Source organism: Neomonachus schauinslandi, chromosome 6, assembly GCF_002201575.2.
Source record: "Neomonachus schauinslandi chromosome 6, ASM220157v2, whole genome shotgun sequence".
Taxonomy (NCBI): Eukaryota; Metazoa; Chordata; class Mammalia; order Carnivora; family Phocidae; genus Neomonachus; species Neomonachus schauinslandi.
In genome coordinates, this window is record NC_058408.1 from 76,419,847 (window position 1) to 76,445,229 (window position 25,383).

General features: G+C 41.5%; 1 protein-coding gene across 1 annotated transcript in view; it reads right to left on the bottom strand.

The window, feature by feature from the left end:
• RNLS (renalase, FAD dependent amine oxidase) overlaps nucleotides 1–25,383 on the bottom strand; it is a 257,332-nt gene that overhangs the window by 19,867 nt on the left and 212,082 nt on the right. Inside the window, 1 exon segment of the mRNA XM_044916453.1 lies at nucleotides 5,083–5,258. Coding sequence (XP_044772388.1) covers nucleotides 5,083–5,258 — 176 coding nt within the window.

Sequence of the window (25,383 nt, forward strand, 5' to 3'; positions counted from 1 at the left end):
TATGCCTGTATTTTAAATTTCTTTTGGTTGTGGAATTGTGTTTCTTTGACTGCAACACAAGACTGGGCTGAGAAGAGCTCTTGATTTATGCAGGATATAGTAGAATAAACTTTATAGCAGTACTCTTTTTTTTTGTTTTGTTAAGACTTTATTTATTTATTTGAGACAGAGAGAATGAGAGAGACAGAGAGCACATGAGAGGGGGGAGGGTCAGAGGGAGAAGCAGGCTCCCCGCCGAGCAGGGAGCCCGATGCGGGACTCGATCCAGGGACTCCAGGATCATGACCTGAGCCGAAGGCAGTCTCTTAACCACCTGAGCCACCCAGGCGCCCTATAGCAGGTACTCTTAATGTGGGACTCATGGGAGGACTAAATCCTCATAATTGTATGCAATTTTTGTGGCCATGTGTACATATATATTTTGAAATGATGAGAACCTTCATGCTCATAGTCTTTATCAGATTCTTTTTTTTTAAAGATTTATTTATTTGAGAGAGAGTATGTGAGATCGGGGGGGGGAGGGGCAGAGAGAATCTCAAGCAGACTCCTGGCTGAGTGTGGAGCCCAACTTGGGGCTCCATCTCATGACCCTGAGATCATGACCTGAACAGAAATCAAGAGTCCAATGCTTAACTATCTGCACCACCCAGGCACCCCTGCTTTTATTTAGATTCTTAAAGAGTTCATGATTCGTCTTAAAAATATGAACAGACTGCCACTGGGGAGAGAGGAGGCATTCTCTCAGGGCAAAAGACCAAGTTAAAAAAAAAAAATGTAACTACAGAAGATACCTGATTTCTAATTGTACTGCAAAAGCTTAAGAGGTTAGTCTGGATCCATTTATTTTGCCAGAGATACCAACATCTTCCTTCCCTCCCCTTAAATTCCTCTCCTGATTTCCTTGGTATTTGAAAATACATTCAGTGGTTTTTTTCTTTGTTGGTTTGTTTTTGTTTTAAAGACAGTACTCCATGAGTGTGCTAAATAAATCAGGGGAAAGAACGACTGGCATTTTCGGGGACTCAAGAAAGGTGGGGGAAAATCAGAGTTCAACTCACAAGCAAATCACAGACATTTACGATAGTTGGAGCAAGGCATTGCAAGAAGCCCTGAAACAAGGGGAAAAAGCACAGTACACAGCAGTGAGAGTATTAGGGTCATCGGACTGCTCACCTGTCCCGTCGAGGTACACGGGAAGGCATTTGCAGCAATTACTCTCCTACTGAAGGCATTAATGCATCATGCTGGTCTCAGAAGCCTTCATGCAACGCATCACAGGTTAGACATCCAGTTCTATGAGCTGGATAAACATTTAAATTCTGGAGGGCAAAGAGTGCCAAAGGGAGGACTAAGAACCCTGAAAACCTGCCATTGCTTTGCTAAGTTTGTTCAAACCACCTCCTCAGGTGTTTTATGCAAACCCGAATGGGAGGCACAGAGCAGCTCCCAAGTCTTTGACACACGCCTTCCTCCTTCGTCCGCCTCTTTCTTCCCAGCAGAGCAGCGCCCACAAGAATGCACTGTGATCTTACTCAAGACCAAAAATTCAGCCCAGTGTCTTTGAAGAAGGCCGTCAGCAAATCTTAGTCCCTGGGGTTCGGGGACCCGGGTCCCAGGCATGCCGCAGGCATTTGTTAAATGCTTACTGAGTCAATGAGTAGCTAAATGAGTAATGAACAGACATCGTGCACCCTTTCCTGTCACTGTGGGTCTGTAACTTTAGAGGCAGCCCAGGACGTGGGAGAGCAGTAGTGGGGAAACTAGAATGCCCCCCCCCAATATGCCCTTACCCCTTTCCCATAGCAGCCACTTCCTTAGAGGGGCTGGAGCCTGGAAGGGGGTTGCTCTCCCTGGAGCTTTGATGAGGACAGCAGGAGGTACTGCCTCATAAAGGCATCTACCAAGGAAGTCTGGAGGGAAAAGGGTGTGGTAGGCAGAAATCGCACTCCCCCCAACCCTGTCCAAAGATGCCCACATCCCAATCCCCAGCACCTGCGAATGTGATGTGGCATGCCGAGGGAGAATGAAGGTTGCAGCTGGAATAAACGTCGCTGATCACTTGAGCCCAAGATGGGGAGATTTTCCTGGAACATCCAGGCAGGCCCAAAGTAATCACAAGGTCCTCAAAGGAAGAGTAGGGGCAGACACAACAACCAGAGGGACGCACAATGAGGATGTGACTAACTGTTGCTGACTCTGAAGGTGGAGGAAGGGCCCAGAGCCAAGGAATGTGGGCAACTTCTAACAATTGTAAAAGGCAAGAAAATGGTTCCTCTCCTAGAGACTACAGAAAGAAATACAGCCTGCCCACACTTCGATGTTAGTCCATGAAACCCGTCCTGGACTGCTGATCTCCAGAGCTGTAAGATAGTAAATTTATGTTGTTTTACGCTCCTAAGCCGGTGGTGGCTTGTTGTAGCAGCCTCATGACACAGCAGGTCAGTGACAGGCAGGGAAGGACAGGCAGGTGGGAAGACTGGTTTTGTCCTTATGAGCCAAGGGATCTTCGGGAATTTCTTTCATGGCTTTGAGGCTTTGGTTTTCTCATCGCTAGAGGGGGTTAAAACTAGCAACCTCATCAGACTACTTTCAATGTTAAATGAGATCACATATTTGAATGGCCCAGCTCCTGGCTTGCACACTATGGGTGCTCATGATTCCTGATCCCCACCCCCTTCTCCTCTACCCTTGACAGGGCAGGGATCGCAAAAGAAGAGAAAAAAGGGAAAAAAATCAAATGAATGGAGACAAAGGGGTCTAGGATGGGGAATCCACACCACCCATTGCTGCCTGGGGTGTGGGACGCCAGTTCTGTGGTCTCCCGAGGATTTCATAAAATGAGGGTTTGAAGGGCTCTACCATTTGTCAGAAAGAGGGGGGAGTGTGAAGAATAGGAGACATTTGGGGTGGAACAGGAGAGGGGGAGGAGGAAAAGAAAAGGAACATAGGGTGGGACCTAGACTAGAAGACATGGGTAGGATTTCCCCAGTATGGGGACTGCACCTCTGCTCAGAAATGAATGGAAGTTCAAAACCAATGGGTGGTTCCTCTTTCTTTTCTGTTCCTCTTTCTTTTCTGTTCCTGTTCCTACACAATCCTTCCCTTCAGTCTATGCACATAGTAGACCATATTCATACACGTGCATCAGTGAGCTTATTGAAGGTAGAGCATGTGTTCCGGGATGGCAAGAGAAGAGGGGTGCACACGTTTATTTATGTCAAATTTCAAAGGTTACAATGGACCTTTGAAAAGCACTGGCAAAATGTTCTCTTGGGAATAATAACCAAAAACTAGTTAAATCCTATTATGTCTCTGGATCTGTCATTCCTTATTCCTTTTTCTGAGGTGATATGGGAGATTATCTATCTATCTATCTATTCATCCATCTATCCATCTATCTATCATCTATCTATCTATCTACCTATCATCTATGTATCATCACCGTCATCTATCTCACGATGTAGGCAAGATCTCTGCCATAAATGATGATGTTATGTTCTGTAGGGTGATGCTCAAGGTACTATGAGAAGGTTATGGATGCTGGAAAATGCAAACTTCTAAGTTTTAATGAAACAACTTACTCCCTTTTAGACTTTGCAGCCAATGTAGATTTTGTGACAACAGAGCTGTAAATGCACTGGGTTAATTTCAAAAGAGAACATCCAAATTGTAATAAAAATCATGGCTAGGGTTTGGATGTACTTTGTATTCAAATATTTTTTATTAAATTTTGTGATATTGCACAAACTTTGAATAGGTCATTTTGTGGTTGGGGCAAATCTATTTCTATTAACACATTTTAAGTTTGAAGAAATAAGTTGATTTTAACCCATCTTTCCAGCTTATTAAATTATTTTGCGGAAGTCACAAGAAGAAACTCACAAAGTATTGTTCCTTTTAAAGGAATATTTATAAATTGCAAAAGGACTTGCCGTGTAATACATCTAGCTTCAAATTACAGTAACAAGATGATTTCCCTGTCTTCTTTTTCAAACCAACCTAAAATTGAGTTAGTAGCACATAAAGACATTAGCTATTGAGATTTTTTTCAATGCTTTTAAAAGGAAAAAGTAAAGTCTTCTAAAGTGACCATGATACGTTTAAGTAAATATTTTCCCCAAAGTTCCCTGTATAATTGAACTTGAGAAGACACGGGTAAACACACAGGCATGCTGCAGTATTTTAGAAAGTAATTTACCATTTCCTCTGATTTTTGGAAAGCCCTGCATGTAAAATATACAAAATCTGCTGCAATTTCTCACAATACCATTTTCTCCTAAAGGTTTCCCAAGTTGGGTAACCAGCAGCGCTGATAAATCGGTTAGTCCACGGGCTCGGAGATCTTGGGGGAAAACAGTCACTGCTGCTTTTCTCTTCTGCCCTTTGCCGCAACTGTCCTCAAACGGCTTTACAACTGAGTTTACAGATCAAAAGACTTCTTCTACAAATACTCGCAAACTTCTGTTGGAATATGCAGAGATTTTCAGAAAAGTCAACATTTACTTAGTGCAAGGAGCCTGAAGTCTGAGCTAGCCGAGCGATCAGCAGGTTTATCTAACCCAGAAAAACAACTCAAGTAGCTGAATTATACAGGTATTCACCTTTGTCCCCCAAGGAGCTTTGCTGGCGGCAGTCAAAACCAAAGTGGGAACTTAATAAAAATGAAAATTGTGGTAGCAAAATACACTTACAAGGTTAATTTGACATATTGCAAAAAATTGGGGAGGTTAAAGTGGTTTCTATATAACCACAGTCCTGATTTAGAAAAACCCCAGAGAAACAGCTGTATTATGATATATAACCAGCCTTGCCTGCATAGGAAACCCCAGCTTTTGGGTGTGTAAGTCTCGAGATGCTAGATTTTGGGGAAAATTGTACGCAGCTCTCATCGAGAAATAACGGGCTAGTAAGACCTGCAGAAGTTTACGGTTACACATGAGGCAAACAAATATTTGCTCCAGAGATCACATCGTTCGTTTCTTGAACTACAGAGTGGAAGAGATGAGAAAAGGAGTCTGTTCTGCTGACTCAGTCAATTCTGATGAAGAAAATTATGTCCTCACCCGCGGATTCTCTGCTTACCTGAGAATGTCTCCATTTCTGGCATTTGGTCGCAACTGGTCGAGGCAGGCCTGGCAAGATGCCTTCCAGATTCTGGAAGATTAGCTCCTGCACATCCTCGGTGCTGTGCTCCAAGTGGGTGACTCCAAACGGGACAGTGGTGTGAACCACAAGGGAAGGCCCGATTTTGGATGACTCTAGTGTTAAGAGGAACACAAGGACACATCTTGAAGCAGGTTAGAGTGAAGTATCTGTCAACATTTCAAGCCAGGTTTAAGAATGAATCACAATCGGGGTGCCTGGGTGGCTCAGTCGTTAAGCGTCTGCCTTCAGCTCAGGTCATGATCCCAGGGTCCTGGGATTGAGCCCCGCATTGGGCTCCCTGCTCAGCGGGAAGCCTGCTTCTCCCTCTCCCACTCCCCCTGCTTGTGCTCTCTCTCTTGCTGTGTCTCTCTCTGTCAAATAAATAAATAAAATCTTTAAAAAAAAAAAAAAAGAATGAATCACAATAACCAGACAATAAATAGAGGGAAAACGGACTCTAATCTTGGACCACCAAATTAGGCTAACTCTGAAATTCAAAATCAAGCTTCTCTGAAGAGGAGGACAGAGTCACGATGTATTTTAGAGAACAAATCTTTAGATCTTGCTGAAGAACCAGAAAGAAGGAGAAGAAGAACACCCAGTAATTTCTGCCTTGGGTAAAATCCAATTGATTGGTGTGTTCATCTTCTCCCATCCACTAAATTATAAGTTCTCCAGGGCAGGAGCTGTTTCTTATATATAGCTTATACTCTCCTTAAATTCTGAGAACAAAGTAGATGTTCAGTAAACACTTACTCATTTTCTGTTAAACAAATTGCAAAATATTTTGTTGAAATTATATTAATGCCAGAATAAAATACCTTTACCATGTTCAAAAAAAAAATCAAGCTTCTCTCTAAAAATGGGTTTGACTTCATATTCTTTATCTTTGAAGCAGCATTAAGAGTAAAACCTCCTTCATTCATCACATGGAACTACTTTCCATTTTTGTTTGCCATTGAGGTTTTTTGTTTTTGTTTTTTTTTGCTATATTTTCACAATTTCAAATAATGCACGTCGGCTTTGTACCTTTCACTCTTTCGTGGAATACGGAAAATCAGATGATGTTTTAAGTTGAAAGCAAAGTGACCGAGGCATTACAAAACACAGTGTTGGCAGGAATGTTAAGAGTTTGCCTGTTATTACAATTTCAAATCATGTAGAAGGGAAAGTTGAGGGGAAACAATCATAGATCTAAAACGCATGAAATAGGGGCACCTGGGTGACTCAGTCGGTTAAGTGTCTGCCTTCGGCTCAGGTCATGATCCCAGGGTCCTGGGATCGAGCCCCTCATTGGGCTCCCTGCTCAGCGGGGAGTCGGCTTCTCCCTCTACCCCTCCCCCCTGCTCATGATCTCTCTAATAAATAAATAAATAAAATCTTAAAAAAAATAAAATGCATGACATAATAAGACAGTTGGTGCTTTCCCCCACCTTATTGAAAGAAGAGAATATTGAAGTATACAAGGTCCTGACAGGGATTGGCAAACCTGATTCTGGAAATTCTAATTTCGCACTGTCAAGGGTAAGACAATGATCTATTTGGGGCAGGTTTGTTTGAACAGTTTTACACACTAAAAAAACCCCGTGGCACAACGTTAAGCCACTTACTTGCTATATGCCCACTTGCCCTCTTTCCATTTTGGGGTTTTTGTTTTGTTTCGTTTTCTGTAACATCAGAATCTTAGTACCTATCCCACAGGTCTGCGGTGGGGATTATAGAAACTAACGCCCGTGAAGAGCTTGGCACAATTTCTGGCATCGAGCAGGGGCTGCATCAATGTGAGCTATTGCTTCTGAGAACAGAAGCAATACACCGGATATAGACAAAAGAAAAGGTCCCGTGGTGTTGCCCACATGACAGGTGTAAGGTTTTTTTTTTTTTTTTTTAAGTACTTCATTTTTTCCCCACCGCTCTCTGCCCAGAGAATCCTGGATTGTGAATTTTACAGCAAAACGCAAAGGAAGGGGGAGTCCCAAAATGCTGTGAGCATTTCAAAGTCAAGTGAGTGCTTCCAAATATTTTCATATGCACGAGGTGGGAGAGCTGATTTCGGAATCTGTGCAGTAAATACAGTGTAAGGAGACGGTCCTCTGTTTCCACCCCACAGGAGCTTGAAAGAGGACACAGAGGGGCCCCCTCTGAACATTCAGTGTTTAACCCCCCAGGGGAGGACCCCAGAGTTCAAACCCTCAAATCTTGTCACCCATGGAGCACCTGGTTGGCTCAATCCATAGAGCGTGTGACTCTCGACCTCGGGGGCTGTAAGTTCGAACCCCACATCAGGTATAGAGATTACTTCAAAATAAAATCTTAAAAAAAAGAAAAAAATCTTGTTGCCCACCTTGCCCCAGGGAGTGTTCTTTCGGTTCCCAGGTAATAGATTAAGGGAGGCTTGCTCCCAACAAGGGGGTTTCAACCCCACCCCACTTCTGTTAGGTACCAAATCTTCCCAAAGACAGAGAAAGCTACTGGGTCGACCTTCTGAAGCAGAGTTGGGTTCTGAGCTGGCTTATCGATGGCAGGCTTCCAAGGAAAGTGAATGCTCGCCACATGCTGAGAATCTGAAGGTTGCACTGACCCAGCCATTTGCTCGGCGGGGCGGAGGGGGGGGGGTGTCGTAACATTACTGAGGGCAGTGATGGTGCCTCACCAGCTCTCTCCCATTTACGTTAGCCATCCACTCCAAGAAGAACAGTAAAAAAAGGAAATTTAAGACCCAAAATGAAACCGTTCTTGCATGACAATGAGAGAAAAACTTGGCTGCTTGTTTTTACTGGAATCAGACAAAAATTTTCAACAGCACTCACCATAGCACAGATCTGTACCTCTGAAACAAATAATGCAATATATGTTAAGAAAAAAAAAAAAAGAAGAAGATAGCAGGAGGGGAAGAATGAAGGGGGGGAAATTGGAGGGAGAGACGAACCATGAGAGACTATGGACTCTGAGAAATAAACTGAGGGTTCTAGAGGGGAGGGGACTGGGGGGAGGGGTTAGCCTGGTGATGGGTATTAAAGAGGGCACGTTCTGCATGGAGCACTGGGTGTTATGCACAAACAATGAATCATGGAACACTACATCAAAAACTAATGATGTAACGTATGGTGATTAATATAACAATAAAGAATTAAAAAAATTTTTTCCAGAATTTAGATTAAAATTTGAATCGCTGCAACCCGAAACCATGAGTTTTAAGGGAAAGCTCCCTCTGCCCCTTCCCCCAAATTAAAGGGTATTTTTAGAAGCTAACGTCCAAAAATACAAACAGCCAACCAGACTTTAAACGTGACTCAGGTTTGGAAATAGAGCACGGTAAAGAGCCACAAATATGTTAACGGGATTCCGAGCGTCGAGTCAGTATAATCAGCATTCTTTGGTCACTGGGAAGGTAGTAATAATGTTATCTTTCTTCTTCTCTTCTTTATTCAGTGTAACAAGTCCAGCACTTTGCTTTTGGCATATCAAATTAAGTTCACGGTAAGTCAACAACTATTTCTGTACACTGGGAGATCAGGGGCTTTAGTCGGAAGGTAAGTACTTGAACCTGGGCATCCTAACAGCCCAGTGGTCCTGGACAACTTAATCTCTCAGGCCTCCCCTTCATACATCAATTAAAAGGGACCAGTACTACTTCCCTTATAAGGCTGTCACAAGGATTAAATGGGTGAGGAGACATAAAAATCTTTCTTCAAACATGAAGTGCTACACAAATGTAAAGCATCCCCAGATAATATTCTCCCTTTGGCCTCTATGCCATAGCAAGAGCAGCTTTGGAGAGGGATAACAGAGTTGGCTTCTCTCAAAACATTAAGATTGATTATTATATCAACACCCCAGGAACAGTGGCAGACTATTCCTGGATATAGGCACAGCAGTTTTTACATGTTTTTTTAATTATTGTAGTAAAACAGACATAATCTAAAATTTACCATTTTAACCTGTTTTAAGTATACAGTAGTCTCACATTAAGTACACCCACATTGTCCTGTAACCATCATTGCCATCCATATCCAGAGCTTTTTAAACTCTCCACATAAACTCTGTACCCATGAAATGCTGACCCCCTCCATCCCCGTTCCCCCCCAGCCCCTGTCAACCATCACTCTATTTCTCTCTCTGATTCTCACTACTTCAGGTGCCTTGTAGAAATGGAATAATATGATATTTGTCCTTTTATGACTGGCTTATTTCATTTAGCATGATGTCTTTAAGGCTCATCCATGTTGTAGCAGGTGTCCGAACCCCCTTCCTCTTTAAGACCGCGTAATACTCCAGTGTGTGGATGGACCACGTTTTGTGTATGCATTCATCTGTCCATCCATTTATGCAGGCGTCCATCTTCTGGCTCTTGTGAATAATACTGCTATGAACATGGTGCACCCATATCTATTTGAGGCCCTGCTTTCACTTCTTTTGGGTGTATGCCCGGACGTGGAATGGCTGGACCATATGGTAATGCTATGTTTAAATGTTTGAGGAATCACCGTATCAATTTCCCACAGTGACTGCACCATTTCCCTGTTCCCACCAGCAAGGTACAAAGGGTCTAATTTCTCTGCATTCTCATCAACACTTGTTATTTTATTTTATTTTATTTGTTATAATAGCCATTAGTGTACAGCTTTGAGCGGGGTCAAGGCGCTAAGAGTTGGTAACAACAGCAGGAGCCCCAGCGTCAGAGGTAGGGCAGAATTTCCTTCTATGGCTGATAGAATACTGAGCTCGAGAAGGCTCTCGAGTGAAATACTTACAAAACTGTCCCTTGTCCTCCAAACAGAAACTGAAATTTGTCTTGAAATTAAGGACATTAGCTGCCTCAGATTCATGGTCATATCAGCCATAAAAATAACCACTAACAGGTAAAAACATGCTTAAAGGGGATGCTTCGGTGGCTCAGTCAGTTAAGCGTCTGCCTTCGGCTCAGGTCATGATCTCAGGGTCCTGGGATTGAGCCCTGCATTCGGCTCCCTGCTCAGCGGGGAGCCTGCTTCTCCCTTTGCCTCTCCCCCTGCTGTGCTTGCTCTCTGTCTCTCTCTGACAAATAAATAAATAAATAAAAATTTTAAAAAATGCTTAAAGACACGATGCTACTTATAATAAAATACATTTGTTTAAAGATTTTATTTATTTATTTAGAGAGAGAAAGCATGTGTGGAGGGGAGGGGCAGAGGGAGAGAGAGTCTCAGCCAAGATCCACATCCAGCGCAGAGACTGACGCTCGATCCCACGACCCTGAGATCATGACCTTAGCTAAAATCAAGTCAGACGCTTAACAGACTGAGCCACCCAGGCGCCCCAATAAAATACATTTTTAAAACAAATCCTAACTCAATTGTGTTGCTCGAAAGAATGGGATCTGTATGATACTCTAAGATCTCTGGAATGGCTTCATACATAGTCAGTTTTCATAAGTGTTACCTGTGTGCTTGAGTAGAATTAAATTTAGTTGTTGAATTAAATTTTAATAAGTCCATTAGGACAATCTTATCAATTGTGTGGTTCTAATCAGCTAAATTCTTATGAATTGTCTGCTTGATCAATTACTGAAAGAGGAATATTAAAAATCTGTCCTGAATATGGTAAAATTTTCCAATTTCTCCTTTAAGTCCTGACAATGTTTACTTTATACTGAAGTTTATACCAGTTTCTATTTCCTGATACCTTTTAACAATACGCTGTGAACATCTTTACATACATTTAGAAATGCCTTGAAGTTTATTTTCTGTTTTTTATTTGTTCCACTTTTCCAACATTTCTTTGTTTCTTTTTAAAATTAAAAAAAAAAAGTGCCTTCTTTTTGTTTAAACCACTTTTACCCCTTATTTCATTTTTCCTCTTTACTAGTTTGGACTTTATATGCTTGGTTTCTGTTTTTAGGGATTACCCATAGACTTAAGCATCCAAATTAAAGTCAAAAGTTAGTATGTTTATCTTTCTCTAGAATAATATAAGAACCTTTGAATACTTTAATTCTGATTTTATGTTGGTTTTTTTTTTTTTTTTTTTGGTCCAGGTTTCACGTATTCAGCTTTGTTTTAATACACTCAGTGTTTGTTTATATTTATCTATCCACAGTTTCCTTCATGGATCTCACAGCTTGTCTCCAAGGTTATTTTCCTTTTCCCAAAGTATCTCATGTTGAAGTTCCTTAATGAGGTTCTGTTAAAGGCTTTTGTTTTTCTAAAAATGTCTTTATTTCACTGTCATTTGCAAAAGATAGTTTTCCTTGGCATTTAATACTACATTGAAAATATTTGCTCTCAGCACTTTAAAGATACTCTTCATATAGGTTAGCTTTTACTGATGCTGTTAAGAAGTCAACCCCATTGGGTTGCAGGTCCTCTGCAGGGAATTTTCCTTTTCTATCTGGATGTTTCTATTGTTTTCTCTTTGCCTTTGGGGTTCTGCAGTTTTACTTGGATATCTTGAGGTGTGAGTTTCTTTTTGCTTCCCTTTTTTGACTTCCTTGAGTTTTCTCAATCTGGAGACTCATTTTTGTCATGAATTTTGGAAACAGTTCTCCCTGTTCTTTCTATTCTGTCTTTGTGGAACTCAGATTAAAGATACAGCAGATGCTCTGATTCTATCTTCATGTGTCTTGGTCTCTTTTTAATATTTTCCATTTCTATCTTTCCATGCTAGATTCTATGTGATTTCTTCTGATTTATCTTTCAGTTTACTGTTCTCCCTTCATCTGTGTTTATTCTGATGTTCAATTTGTCCCCTGAATTTCAAATTTAAATTATTTTATTCTTCATCTGTAAAAGTTCTGTTTTTCAGATCTGCATGATCCATTTGGATTGTTTCCTTCTCTTTTATTTCTCTAAACATAGTCAATGTATTATACTGTGTGTTTGATCATTCCCAAATCTGTAGTCTTTATGAGTCTGATTCCCCTTTATGTTGTTAAGGATGGCTATTGCCACACGTTCATGATGGTGTTTTCCTTGTGTGTTTTGTGATTTCTTTTTTTTCCTTATTGTGAGCCTAAAGTTCTAGCAACTTCATCTGAGAAATTCTCCGAGGCCTAAGCTTAAAGAGTGTTCCTTTGGAGATTTACTTTTGCTTCTGCCAGATGCCTTGGGGGCAATACTGCCCATGACTACTTTAACTAGATTTTTGGAATATACTGGCAGAATGAATTCTGGCATCAAATCTGCCTGAGGGTGGATATGTGGTTTGGCATCTCAGGAGATATTTCATTTCTTTTTTTTGTTTTTTCCACCCCACTCAAGGACAGACAAGCATCCCCACTGCCTTGTTCTGCCAGATAGAATAGATCAGATACAGAGAAATTCTTTATTTTATTTTATTTTTTTAGATAGAGAGCGTGAGAGAGCAAGCACCAGCGGGGGGGAGGGGCAGAGAAAAGGAGAGAGAGAATCTCAAGCAGGTGCGGAGCCTGACCCAGGGCTCTATCTCATGACCCTGAGGTCATGACCTGGGCTGAAATCAAGAGTTGGACGCTTAACCCACTGAGCCACCCAGATGCCCCCCCCATGCTGATAAACTTTTAAGTCTTGAAGAAACAGAGTGATTTTTCTTGGAAAACAAAAATTATCAAAATTATCTCAACATAAAGGAAATCAATATAAAGCAAAATATATAAAAGAAATTGAAAGCACAGCCAATAAATTAATTTTTAAAAATGACTTCAAGGTCTGGTTGCTTTACTTGTGGTTTGTTTGAACTTGTCAAGGTAGTACAATATTTATTATAGACATACACATCACATTTACACATATAAATATATACACAAAACTGCAAGCTATTTTTCTATTAATATTAATAGGTACATTTTTCATATTAGTAGGCATAATTAAGAAAAACATGATAATCTCAATATATATTTAAAGGGCATTCATTAACATTTACTATCAATTCATTGGGAAAATGTTACAACATGAGAAAAATTACTTTCTCAAAATAGATAGAATATCTTTCTTAAGCTGATGATTTGTATCATACTTTACAGTGAAATAATATAGATTTTTGTCAAGAGTAAAATCAGCATAAACCAAGGATGCTTAGAAAGACTGGTGGTATGTAACACTGCTCTGGTCAGTGCATTAAGATAAAAAACAGAAATAAAATTTATAATACTAGAAAGAAAGAAAATCATATAACTGAAAACCATAGTGACCCAACATGAAACTTCAAATAAATTTAAAGATCTTGATATTAAATCGATTTGCCTATTTACCAGCAATAATTAGCAAGAAAAAAAAATCTTAATTAATTCCACAAGAGTTTTTTGGAATTTAAAAAAATGACTCTAAAGGGAAAAATAAAGCAATGAGAACATTTTCATTTTCTTTTGAGAAATCAATAAGTGAAGACTTGTTTTGCCATATATTTAAATACCCTCTAAAGTCACAGCAATTAAAAATGCCTGACACTAATGGATAATAATAGTCAATGAATTAAAATAGATATCTCTGGAAAGAAATCCTAAAACAGATTAAGCAGTTAGTGGACAACAAATTTAAAACAATGGAGAAAGATGCATTTCTTATATCGTGCTAGAAATCAGATATATATAAAAAATACCTTAGAATATTCCCCTCCCACTTCTGATCCAAATTTGTGACCATTTCTGCTTTCCTACCTCTTCGGTCATGGGCAAGCTCAAATTCCGGGGACACCTTTCTTCACATACAAAGATCTCAGAGACCTTTTCTATCTGATAAACTTCCCCTTTTGGGCAGGATCTATCAAGGGACAGAGGTTGAGTCATCGAAGGACAGAGTGTCAGGCCAGCTCTAGGTCCCACCTCTCACGGGGAAGTAAGGGGTGGCGCACACCAATAGCTGCAGGCCAAGGGCATTGAAGAACCGGTGAAAACCTTTCTTTAGTTCCTGATGCAGACAATGCGCGTGTGGGTGTCTAGGGTGGTGTTTGGTGCCGCAGGAAAGAAGCGCATGGACGGCTTCCGGGGATGACACAGACAGGGAGGGGGATGACACACAGGCTGACCGACTAGCGAACCGTTACCTGCTAACTGGCGTGGTGTTGATGGTGCGAGGCTGTGAAGTTCAGCAGACAGATGGATGCACGTGATGAACAGGGGACTAGACAAGAAGCAGTGGCAAGTGTCCCTCTCCCCACTCCAAGCAGAACTGGCTCAACAACCCTTGCCTCGTAGCCATAAATTCTCTGATTACAAGGTGGCCTTTTCCTTTTTATTCAGCACATCCCCACATCCAGCAAAGCAATCCAGCTTCAGCTCACCCAGATGAGGAAAGACTAGCAGGGAGAGGGATGGATGCCATGGGGTGGGGAGGGGAAGGGAGGCTGAGATGAGAAGATGCACCCTTCTGAGGTCTTCTTCCCTTCCAAACCTTCCTGGCAGAGCCAACCCAAACCAGCTCCTTGACGGCGCGTTTGCTGCTCTGTGTGTTCACCTCGGGCCCAGATTCAGGAACGAGGCGTCGCTATCCCAAGGGACCACCTGCAGGTTTTGTTTGCTCTTTAATAAGCCCAACCTGTTTCTTATGGGTAGTGACAGAGTCCCAAATTCTTCTGAGCGCCCTACCCATGTCACATGCCATTTCATCACCTCCTACCCGGGACCCCGACCAGTGGGCACCTTCACGATCTCCAGCTGTAACTGCAACTGTGATTGTGTAGTAAGTATTTATATTCAATTGACATGGTTTTCTGGTTGTAACTGAGGAGGAAGGTTCCGGAAGTAGAGATGGCTGAAATGACAGTGGGCCAGGCATGCAGGGAAGATGGATTTACTCACAGTCGTCCCTCTACTTACTTTATTTTTATCCTATCAGTTTTGAAGAGAAATAGTGGTTTTATTTTCTTCCTTTCTCTTTCCCTGCAATAGGGGACTGGATTAATGGATAATAGCAATTGCTTTAAATATCCAAGGAAAAACACCGAAGAGGTCTGAATGAACAGCCTCATTTCGGAGACATAAATGGCAGGAAGTATAACTCAAGTATAATAGTGGACCCTCCTCCCCCATGCCTATTGAAGGTAGTACCTCACTCTTCCTAGGAAACTATCATCTAGCATCTAAGATTTACAGAAAATTCTGGAGTGCTATGTCCCCACCTAAGGAACAAGATAAATTTTATTTAGTATGAATGAATCAGATCCCCCTCCTCCATCCTAATGGCACAGTTTCTGAAGGACATCAATTGAACTTTGGATCTTGACTCAGAAATTCTGTCTCCCACTGCCTGGCTGTATGACTTTAGGCCGGTCATAATGTCCCTGTGATTCCTTAGGTCAGTGTTGCCTCCAGATGACTCATGTGACATATTCACAGTTATTAGGCAAAGCAACAACAATGAAATTCTTTGGTCAAACATATTTCTGAAATGCCTGTTTTAAACAAAATTAAATAAAACTTCTTAAAGTCCCTAATAGGATTACGCCCAGTGTGATCCTTTAAAGAAAAAATAGTAGGAAATTATTTTTGGTGATTTAAAACTACTTTTATTTAAATTTAAAAAAAATGTAAAAAACAAAAAGGGTACTCAAACACTGTGAAAAGGTATAAAGTGAAAAATAAAAGTATTGCTTCTACCTTAGCCCTGGCAGTCCTACTCCCCAGGGTAATGGCTGTCACTAGTTTCCCGTGTATTCTTCCAGAGTTTTCTACATGAGTCTGCATATCTACTCCCCTCCTCAAAATGGAAATACACTCCTACTACATCTATTGTTCTTGAACTTGCTTTTGTTCATTTAACATATCTTGGATGGCTTTTTACCAGTTCACATGGATCTACTTAATTTAATAGCATGGAATTACCACCGTTTATTATTGGTCATCCTTAGCTGGATATTTCTTTTCCTTTTTCTCCAGGTTCTGTGACAAGCAATGAAATGCCATAATGAGCACATTTATTCATGTACCTTAGTTGCACTTACGTGAGACTATCTCTAGGAGAAATTGCTAGAAATAGGATTGCTGAGTCAAAGAGTAAGCACATTTAAAATTATTTCAGATATAGCTAAAGGGTCCTCCAAAAGGACAGTCTCCCCAGGAGCAGAGGAGAGTTCTGGCCTCTCCATACTCTTACCAACAGAGTGAGTTTTGCTAACCCTGCTAGGTTACAATGTATCTTATTTATCTTTAGTGTTCAGTTAATTAAATGTGAATGTGGTATTTTCGCATATAAACCCAATTTGTATATTCTTTTCCAGTGATGTGCCTTTGTCTTGCCCTTCTGGTGACCCTGGTGCCAAGCTCAGGATCCCTGCACAGATGAAGACCACATAAAGTGGTAAATTCGGAGGCTGGTGTGCAGGAAATGTTCCTCAAGTGTCATTTGGAAAACCCACCCATGGAGGCTGACTAGCTCCATCTCAGAGGGCTCGAGTTCCTGAGCTTCCATCAAGCTATTGCTCGTGCCTCACACCTCGCTGACGGGAAGCTTAAATCTCCGAGAATGATGCATCATGGGAGGAATCAGAGTATTAATGACACTGTATTTTAATTGTCTGTTTACTTGCCTATCTTCCCTCTAGACTGAGAGCTACCTGAACTCATGGATCCTCCCTCAGGATTGGGGCACAGGGTGAGCAATCCATATTTGTTGAATACCTGGATGAACAGATGGATGAAGGAACAGTTATGCTGTCTGTCCGCACCCACGGGGCACGGAGGGGGGAGGGCAAGGTCTACTGTTTGTTGAACAAACAGGATGGGGTCAGCTCTCCGGGACAAAGCGACAGTGCATTTAGCATCTGACAGACCTGAATGCTCACAGCTGAACAATTACAGACCTGGTTCTATATGGGACCCGAAGAAACTTTTCCATCAGGGAGTTAGAAATACTAGCTTTAAAAATGACTGACACACCTCTCAGTTTCTTCTCTTCTTTTGGTCTTTGACTTGTTTATTCTAGGCCTGTGGGTGCACATTTGCCGTGAGTGTCTTTCGGAGCTTATGTATCTACGGATGCATGCATTTGCCTTTATTTAAATAAAGGGCAGAAGGGAAATTTTAAAAACCAATGCATATGTATGTTTGTAATCCTTGTTACCCCAGACCACATATGTTTGGATTTCTTATGTTTAGCAAGACACACAGACATCCTCTAAACAATCCCCTATAAGATGACCATACTGATAGGCGTTTAGTCAAATATAAACAAGTGTGTAAAACCCCACACGATGAATTGAACATAAAATGAGAATTCCCCTCAAGTTCGTACTTCCAATTTTAGAAGATGTTTCCCCAGAGCTCCGGTATAAGTAAATGTATACAAATTCAGGAAATAACCTCCCGGTAAACAATGGAAAATTGTTCACAGAAGAGTGTGTTCTGCCTTCTCCAGCCAGCTGAGAAAGTAAACGATAACATTCGCCAGTAATCCGAGCTACTTGAAAAATAAACAATATATTGCCTATTTCCACCATATCTGTGAGTGCTGGAAGCAAGAGGCTTTGAGATGTGGTCAGGGAGGTGGGAACAGGGGCTGGGCTGGACCACTACCTATTAGAGAGGCATCCCCAAGTCCTGAGAGTGGAGAGATGTGAGAAGGCAAATTTGAGGCAAATCTTCAAAGTCAACAAGGCTTCCTAACAGACAAGGTGATCAGTGGAAAGAGCTGACTTATATAGGAGTGAAGGATGGCCCCAGGGCTGGGTGTGGAGGATGGGCAGGGAGTACTCCTAGTCCCAGGAGTAGGAAGAAACAATACACATTGCCTACACAAATTCATTTTACTATTTCTTTTCCTCTTGGACTGACTCTGGGTCTTATAAAGGGGCTCAAACCAGTTCATAAATGGTGAAAGCCTTCTACCTGGTATTCTACTTAATAGACTCAAGAAGCCCAGGACCTTAAAGGGAAGGCATGGTAGAAGATATGCAAATACTGACCTCCAGGCTAGTTAGGAGGATCATGTGTGGTGAACACCCACCTGCTCAGCAGCTCCTGGCTCTTCTGTGGCAACAGTACCCAAATTTTGATTTATGGGATTACACCTCCCCCTCTTTGAGCCCCAACAAAGGTGGCCTAGGCTGAACAGATCAGTTAATCCATTCCCCCTGGCCACAGTGATTGGTTCAGCAGTGGGTACAGAAGCCAGGCCAATCAGCCAATGAGGTTCACTTTCTAAGAATACTGTTAAGCTTTTGGAAAATGGGCTCTTTTTTTATAGCTTGGCACTGAAATGCTTGGCACCACCTGGTAGTTCACCATAAATAAATCTAAGTCAGGGGAAGGTAGAGTCAAGAAACAGACAGAAACAAAGTCTTTATGATGTTGGTTCAATCAATCCAGGCAGCTTTACTGTCTTTATGTAAGATCCTGCAGCTTTACTCCTAGATTTTTCAGGAACAATACCAATAAATCCCCCCCTCTTTTTTTTGCATGAGCCATCTGAGTTGGGTTTTCTGTCACTTGCAATCTAAACGATCTTAAATGTGTGAGGTATCTAGAACTATGTCTAGCACACGTATGCTCACTCTACAAATACCAGTATCCTTTCCTGTTCCTCTCCTGTCTGCTTACCTGCCTTGAACCTTTCTTTGTATCTCCAGTATATCAAGGTTAGATTATATAGCAGTTTCTTTAAAAGCTTGACCAAGTACTTATGGGGAAAACTCTTCCTGGGCCTACTCCATTCTTTTGAGATCCCTTTCAGCTTTAATTTTCTATGAGTCTATACAAATGGAGGTCTGGTCGGCAGTGACAGCAAGAAGGAAAGCAGATCCTTTCCCCATCCACTCCCTGCTGTCGCCATGTACAAATTCCTGGTCCTCAGAGACTAAAACTAGGAATCCACAGGACCAAGGTGATGAACACATGTTCCTTCATCTGAGCTTTCTCAACCCTTGAGTTTGCTCCAGACTTTAGGACCTTAACTTCCATCCCACTTTTGAGCTTAAACATAGCAAGCTAGTTTGTAGTAAGGTGAGAAAAGGTACCACACTGTTTAAGGATGTCTTGGTCTAGTTACAGCTCTGCTAGAACAACTACAACAGTTCGAGGACCACTGCTACTGGATTCACACACTGAAATGGAGAAATAATTCTCAGGTGTCACAGCTCTGTGTGAAATCATGTGTAACTAACAATAGCTAAGCGAATATACCCAGAATTGACAATATGTCGCTTTGTGAAGATATATTAAGATGGAGTCAAGTTTATTCTGAAAATAACATTAGTCTTGCCTACATGTATTTCGATGGATGTGATCTTGAAAGAACACCAGGCCTCTCCAGATTCCTAGTAACTGGAGTTACTCCCATCAAGTGTGCCATGAGTGTGAATGTCATTTGTCATGGGAGTGTCATGGGACAACTGGATTTCCAAGTTCTTGCATGGCCGGGGTACTTGATGGCACCCAGTGGTGGTGGTGCTGGGAGCGGACTGGTAGGGCTGGAGGCACACACGTGCCCTTGAGGTTCTGGAGAACCCAAATCTGGGAAGGGGAGGTGGGGAGGAGCAAGTGAAACCTCAAATAACACATTTGGTGTTATAATATCATCTTTAGGAAATGAATTTTAAAAGCCACTGTTATTTTCAATATGACAGAAAGTATAGGTTGGAGAAGAATATACAAAGGAAGAGTCTCATTTCTAGGGAAGGATGAATCTCGATGTGTTGAAGGGTGGGTGGTGGAGCCAGAGAAGTCTCCTTGGGGAGTTTTCATCAGGATCTCCAGGATAGAGATGTTTACTTTTATCAAAAAAGTATGATTTAGAGACAAAGAAAGCTCCAGCTGAAGTCATGGTTTTACTTAAAGCTTAGAGCTTTAGCTTCCTCATCTATAAAGTGGGGAGAGTATTTACCTCACAGAGTTGTAAAGATGAGATGTGATAAAACGTGGAAAGCACTTAGCTCAGTGTAATAAAGATTACAGGGATGGAGTTTTCAAAGGTTGAACAACATCATTCTGGTTTTCATTTTTTTTCTTTGTACTTTTCAAACTCCTGACTCAGTTGTTCTACATTCAGGCTATAGAAATCTCTTTGCCTTTTTTTTTTTTTAAATAGAAACGAGTAGTAATGGAGGAAAAACATATGTTCTTATTTGCAATTTAAGATCTAATCAGCACACACCCAAGCTGCTATGTATGCATACACTCACACAGCAAGAGGGAAGGGGGAGACCCATGGTATCCCCAAACCCAGATACATGTTGTGTATGTCAGAGCTCAAAACTCATATGTATTTCTACATCAGGAGGGTCTGAGGTAACATTTCCCCTACTCCCCATCTCAGGACTTGAGGCTTTGACTTTTCCAATCACATTTACTACTGAATTGGAAATTCCGATTATCTTTCAAATAATTCTGACCTTTTCAGGAAACAATTTTTTTAAAGCTTTCCATTGTGGCAAACCAGGAGGCAGATTTCTGGATTCCATGGCAAAGACAAATCCGTGCCAATCAACAGAATCCCTGTTACAGGGCCCTCGGGAGGTTCTGTACAAGGGAAGTTCGCCACTTGGCCAACAAACAACTCCTGTTTGAGTCCAGCGCTCTCCATCATTCCTTAGGTTCCTGCATTTATTTGCATGTGCGAGAAGCAGATCTGGTTTTGTGCCAGAGACCAATCTCTCCAGAGGAGTTCTTCCAGGCAAGCTATGTAAATAAGGAGGATAAAACTCAGGAGGCTGATTTCAAATTATAGAATTGTTTCTACCTTCTTTGAGGGAGCAGATATGTTTGTTATTGTCCCTTTAAAACAAGGTACATTTTTATATTCCTGTCAGTGTCACTCAAGGATTGCCAAAGACCCAACTAGGATTACTGGCCAGATGAAACCATGATGTCTCATGGAGCTATGGATACTTCAATTCCACAATCATTACATAGACTTCAAAATATATATCCTCCAAAATTTTCCAAAAATAAAACAAGGAAAAAAGAGAATATCAGGTTAAACACTGTTGAAATTTTACTTCCAAGGAATTCTAACTTATTATCATGTTAAAATATATTTTAATGGGGCACCTGGGTGGCTCAGTTGGTTGAGCATCTGCGTTTGGCTCAGGTCATGATCCTGGAGTCCTGGGATCGAGTCCTGCATCAGGCTCCCTGCTCAGTAGAGAGTCTGTTTTTCCCTCTCCCTGCCATTCCGCCTACTTGTGCTCACTCTCTCTCTCTCAAATAAAAAAAAAAAAAGAGTATGTTTTAATATTCCCTGTTGAATGCAAGCACTAGAACTGTCTCATTCACTGAATATCTAGAACAATGTCTGGCCCAAAGTTGGAAGGCAATAAATATTGATTGAATGTATGATTGATGAATAACCTACACAGACATAAATAATTTGGGGGGCAAAGAGAAAATGCATATATTTCTTTCCTTGTAAAGAGCATTCTCCTACAGTCAATTTTTGGACTTGACCTTTTCCTTTTAAAAAGAAATGTGCCATAGGGGTGCCTGGTGGCTCAGTCAGTTGAGCAGCCAACTCTCGATTTCAGCTCAGGTCATGATCTCAGGGTCTTGGGATAGAGCCCCGGTCGAGCTCTGTGCTCACTGGAGAGTCTGCTTGAGGATTCTCTCTCCCTCTGCCTCTGTCCCTCCCCCCGCTTGCACTCTCTCTCTAAAATAAGTAAATAAATCTTTAAAAAATATATATTAATGGGGTGCCTGGGTGGCTCAGTCGTTAAGCATCTGCCTTTGGCTCAGGTCATGATCTCAGGGTCCTGGAATCGAGCCCCACATCGGGCTCCCTGCTCGGCAGGAAGCCTGCTTCTCCCTCTCCCACTCCCCCTGCTTATTTTCCTGCTCTCGCTCTCTCTCTCTCTCTGTCAAATAAATAAATAAAAATCTTAAAAAAAAGAATTTAAAAAAATATATATTAAAAAGAAATGTGCCACAGAATTATTTTTAAATGACCCAAACTTATAAAGTATATAGAAAAGTCATGATCATAACATGAAATTATTACAAAATGAGCATTTTCTTCTCCTAAACATTAAAAGTCATTGTAGAAAAGTACCTGAGGGAGACAGGAGATAAGACACTAATAATTACCACCAAGTGAGATCTTACCATAAACGAGGTAAATTAACATGTGCGAAAAGCTTTTTTAAATCGGTAAAATAGATCATTGGTAGTATGCCAATCTCTGGGATTTATAGTACCTTCATTCAGCCACTTTTATTTTATATTAGGGAATGTATTTGAACTACTCTTTATGTTCTTTGGGAGAGTGAATTCATTCTCACCAGATATTCTATGTGCTCCCTGACAATTCCTTTCTTTCTTTATTTTTTTTAAGATTTCATTTATTTATTTGAGAGAGAGAATGAGAGAGAGAGAGAGAGAGAGAGTGAGCATGAGCAGGGGGAGGGGCAGAGGGAGAAGCAGACTCCCCTCTGAGCAGGGAGCCCGACGCGGGACCCGATCCCAGGACTCTGGGATCATGACCTGAGCCGAAGGCAGACGCTTAACTGACTGAGCCACCCAGGCACCCCCAGGACAATTCCTAATCCACTTGGCGGATAAGCTGGAGCCAGGGAACTAGTTTTGGTTGGTGGACTATGAGGGGCAGTGAAGTGCGTCACATCCAGTCCACCTCCACTTCCTTCTTCTCTCACCTTGACCCTGGGGGCTCATGTTCCAGAAGGCAGAGAGCTACAAGATGAAGTAAGTAGAGCTGCCTGACCTGCGAACGACTTTGTGTAAGCTACAATGTGTCAAGGACGGTGCCCCTGTAGCATTAAGATCTGGGGATATGCCTGTTAATTACCCTGACTCCTACTTATTGCCTATTTCAAGTGCAGAACTTTAAAAATGAAATACCTTGGAAAGAAACGGACTTAAAGCATCTCATACTTCAGATCCTGAGCCCAGATTGTTATCTTTTGTTTTCTTTCATGTTTTGATTAGATCTCATTAATTCATTCTTAATGTACCAAACATTTAATTGAGAAATGACTGTGCATTAAGCAGCGTGCCAGGTGCTGGAGATACAAAGATGAGCAAAGCAAATCCAGTCTTTGAATTCACAGACGTCCCAACTTGAAGGAGAAACAGACATTAAACAAATGCAATGTATAGTTTCTGACAATTAAAATACAGGGAGCTATAAAAGGGCAATAGGAACACCGAATGAAATGTGGGAGTGACATTTACACCGAGACAGTCCCATGCAGAGAGAACAGAATGGGGACAGTGGTCTTGAGTGGGCAACACCCCGACAGGAATGAGAGGTGTGTCAGGGGGGCTAAGTGAGATAAGGGAGCGAGGAAGTAGTGAAATCGGCACGTGCTGGGTCAGGGGTTGGCCAGCTAAGGTCGTGGGCCAGTCACTTGTGTTGGTAAATAAAGTTTTATCGGAACATAGCCGAACCATGAGAGACTATGGACTCTGAGAAACAAACCGAGGGTTCTAGAGGGGAGGGGGGTGGGAGGATGGGTTAGCCTGGTGATGGGTATTAAAGAGGGCACGTTCTGCATGGAGCACTGGGTGTTATGCACAAACAATGAATCATGGAACACTTCATCTAAAACTAATGATGTAATGTATGGGGATTAACATAAGAATAAAAAAAAAAAAAAAGGAACATAGCTATGTCCGATCCTTTATATAATGTCTATAGCTTTTGTTACACTGGTAGACCTGAGTAGTTGTAGCAGAGACTGTATAGTTCACAGAGTCCAAAGTATTCACTCTCTGGCCTTTACAGAAAAAGTTTGTGACCCCTGTACTAGATCATTCAGGACCTTGCCGGTCATGATAAGGATTTGAGGTTGAATCCTGTGTGCACAGGGAAAGCAGTGGAGGGCTCTGAATGGGAAAGGGAGCGGTGTGAACGGATGTGTGTTTTAAGAAGACCGTGCTGGCCCTGTGAAGAATGAACTGGAAAGGGACAACACAGAGAGACCAGTTAAAATAAGGTGCTGTTTTGCCTGAGACAGTGATGACGAGAAGGGTGTTCGATGTCTGTTCTGGTTGCAAGATCAGTATGATTTGCTCATAGATCGGATATTGGGGTAGAGGAGAGGAAGAAACCAAGGATGATTCCTGATTTCTGGCTAAGGAGCTAGCAGACTGGTGGCTCTGTTTTCTGAAACACAGAAGATTAGAGAAGGGACAAGTTCTGAATTTTGAGGCAATCAAGGCACAGTGCTGCACGTGTTAAGTTTGATTATAACATATATGGTTTTTTTGTTTTGTTTTTTAAAGGGAGTAATGCTACTCCAGCAAGCATATTCTGAATTCTATTCCCTGTCCAGGGCTGGAATAATCTTTCCTCTATGTTCCTCGCATTAATTCTGTAAAAAAATTCCATAAATTCCATAGATTCTGCCCATTTCAAGAAAGGGGCCATGTTTAGTGGGACAGCATACATTTTAGGATCTGTTTGGGAGAAGTTTTTTCTTTGGCTAAGACCTCCCAAGTTTTATGAAAACATCTATTTATCCTGAGACACAAGAAGATTTTCAGCCTGTTGCAGCTTTTACAGGCACCGCCAAAAGGAAAAATGGAAGGATTTCAATAGTCCTTTAATTGGGCCCTACCCGGGTCCCCAGAGCAGAGGATTTGTCCTAACTGGCACTCAGAGCTCCAGGCCCATGCTGGAGTTCTTCTGTGGTGTGAAAGCCCCATTTTCCTCTGATGACAAGCCCCCCAAGATGCTCCTTGCTTCCCCACTAGTCACCAGCAATAAACAACCATCCCCTATTATACATTGTTATTTGGGCCTACTCAGCCTCGTGCCCTATATGAAATTTTGTGTGTTAAGTGGCATTATGATTGGACCCTTTTCCCAAATTGGGCAAGGTTTCCCCCTTGAACCAGCAGTCTGGTCTGCCTCTAAGAATATCACTTTATCGCCGTAGTTGGGAAACTGGGGTCAGCTTTAGATTTGCAACTGTTCAAAAGGATTCCGCGAGTGGATGAAATAGATCTCTGGGCTTGAGGATTTGACCTAAAGCTTTGCTCTAGTTCAACTGGTACATTAAAGGGAAGTTTCAGTCCTAACGTTATAAAATGTTGAATTTGAATAACTGACACTGATTTAATCAGATGGTGAAGATTTTATTTATGATTGTGTCAAAATATTTCTGGCCCTTTTTGTAGAGGAAATTTACTGGTTTACTGTGGACACTCTCTTATCTCCTTTACGAATAAGACCAGTGGAATTATTCTTTCTGTTTTATTTTGACAGAAAAAAAAAAAGAGACTGAATCTATGTTTTGGCAAAAGTTCTTAAATCAAAGGGACTGTAATCTTTATGATATTGTTAGCTACTCTTGAGAAACCATTATTATGAATATAGACAGTGGAAAAGGGAACAAACA